This window comes from Crocodylus porosus, unplaced genomic scaffold, assembly GCF_001723895.1.
Source record: "Crocodylus porosus isolate Cpor-Errol unplaced genomic scaffold, CroPor_comp1, whole genome shotgun sequence".
Lineage (NCBI taxonomy): Eukaryota > Metazoa > Chordata > Crocodylia > Crocodylidae > Crocodylus > Crocodylus porosus.
Window position 1 is genome coordinate 6,230,695 of NW_017728937.1, and position 1,279 is coordinate 6,231,973.

At 69.7% G+C, this 1,279-nt stretch overlaps 1 protein-coding gene across 1 annotated transcript in view; it reads left to right on the plus strand.

Moving 5' to 3' along the window:
- The first annotated feature begins 136 nt into the window (after positions 1-136).
- Positions 137-1,279, plus strand: part of SPTBN2 (spectrin beta, non-erythrocytic 2) — a 21,441-nt gene continuing 20,298 nt past the window's right edge. The window contains exons 1-3 of the mRNA XM_019547365.1: positions 137-238; positions 413-598; positions 738-739. Coding sequence (XP_019402910.1) covers positions 442-598; positions 738-739 — 159 coding nt within the window. The 5' untranslated portion in view covers positions 137-238; positions 413-441. The remainder of the gene's footprint in view (positions 239-412; positions 599-737; positions 740-1,279) is intronic.

Here is a 1,279-nt window from a genome sequence, read left to right on the forward strand (position 1 = left end):
GGGAGGTGGGGCAGCCATGGGGGGGGGGTTGGGATCAGCTGGTGTGCCGGGGGGCACCCCATGAGGCTCTGTCTATGCACCAAGGGCCTGCGGGGCTCGTGACCGCTGGCGCGTGAGGCTTGGGGGCAGGAGGGTATTGGCGGCTCACGGCGCTGCCTCTGCTTTCAGGCTCTCCGGGGCGCGCAGGCCATGCTGTAGCTGAGCACCAGAGACCCCGGACAGATCCCCAGCCTCACAGGTAGGTACTCGGCCCCCATGGGCGGGGCCCTGACCCCTCCAGGGGGCCCCGATCCAGGCCTGGTCCTGCAGCACCCACTGGTGTCGCCTCCACCGGGCAGTGACTCAGGCCTGAGCTGGGGGCAGCAGCTGGGGCACGGCCTGGAGGGCATCACCGTTGGGTCTGGCCTCCCAGGTGGATGTGGGCATCCCGCGGCGGGCACCATGAGCAGCACCCTGTCGCCCACGGACTACGACAGCCTGGAGATCCAGCAGCAGTACAACGACATCAACAACCGCTGGGAGGTGGCGGATGAGGACTGGGACAATGAGAACAGCTCCGCGCGCCTCTTCGAGCGCTCCCGTATTAAGGCCCTGGCCGGTAGGTGGGGTGCGGTGGTGGGGCGCGGGCGCCTGGGGCGGACAGCATTCGGGGCGCGCCTCCAGCCAGGATGTGGGAGTGAGAATTTGGGGCACGGCCCTGGCTGGGATGCGGCTGCGGGGAGGGTCCCGGGCCACAGACGTGGCTGCGACCCATTCTGCACCTTGGCGGGGCCCCGGTGGCCTATGACCTGCCCCCGATTTGAGGCCTGGGGACAACGGGGAGCCCGGGGGTCAGTGTCAGTGCCCCAGGCCCCATCTCGAGCCATGCACCTCCCTGCCTGCCCGGTCCGTCCGTCTGTCTGTGCCTCCCACGGCTGCGCCGGGGAACCAGTCGGACCACGTTCCAGCCCCGTAGTTCCCATAGTAATGGGGTGGGACAGCACGGGGAGGAGCCAGGCGGGGACCCCTCCCTCCCCGCCCTGTCCCGCCTGGCTGAGTCCCCGGTGGGGATCCCTCCAGCCGCTGCAGGACCCCCCACCTCCATCCAGCTCCCCAGCGGTGCCCCCGACAGCCAGGCTGGGGAGGGGACAGGCGCCCGGCTGCTGAGCCTGGAAGGGGCTAGAGCAGGCCAATGCCCACCCCCCCCCGGCTCAAACACACCGATAGTCCCAGGGTAAACAGGGCTGGGGGGTCGTCCCTGACCAAAGTCCGGCTGCTGGGTGATAAGTCAGGGAAAGTC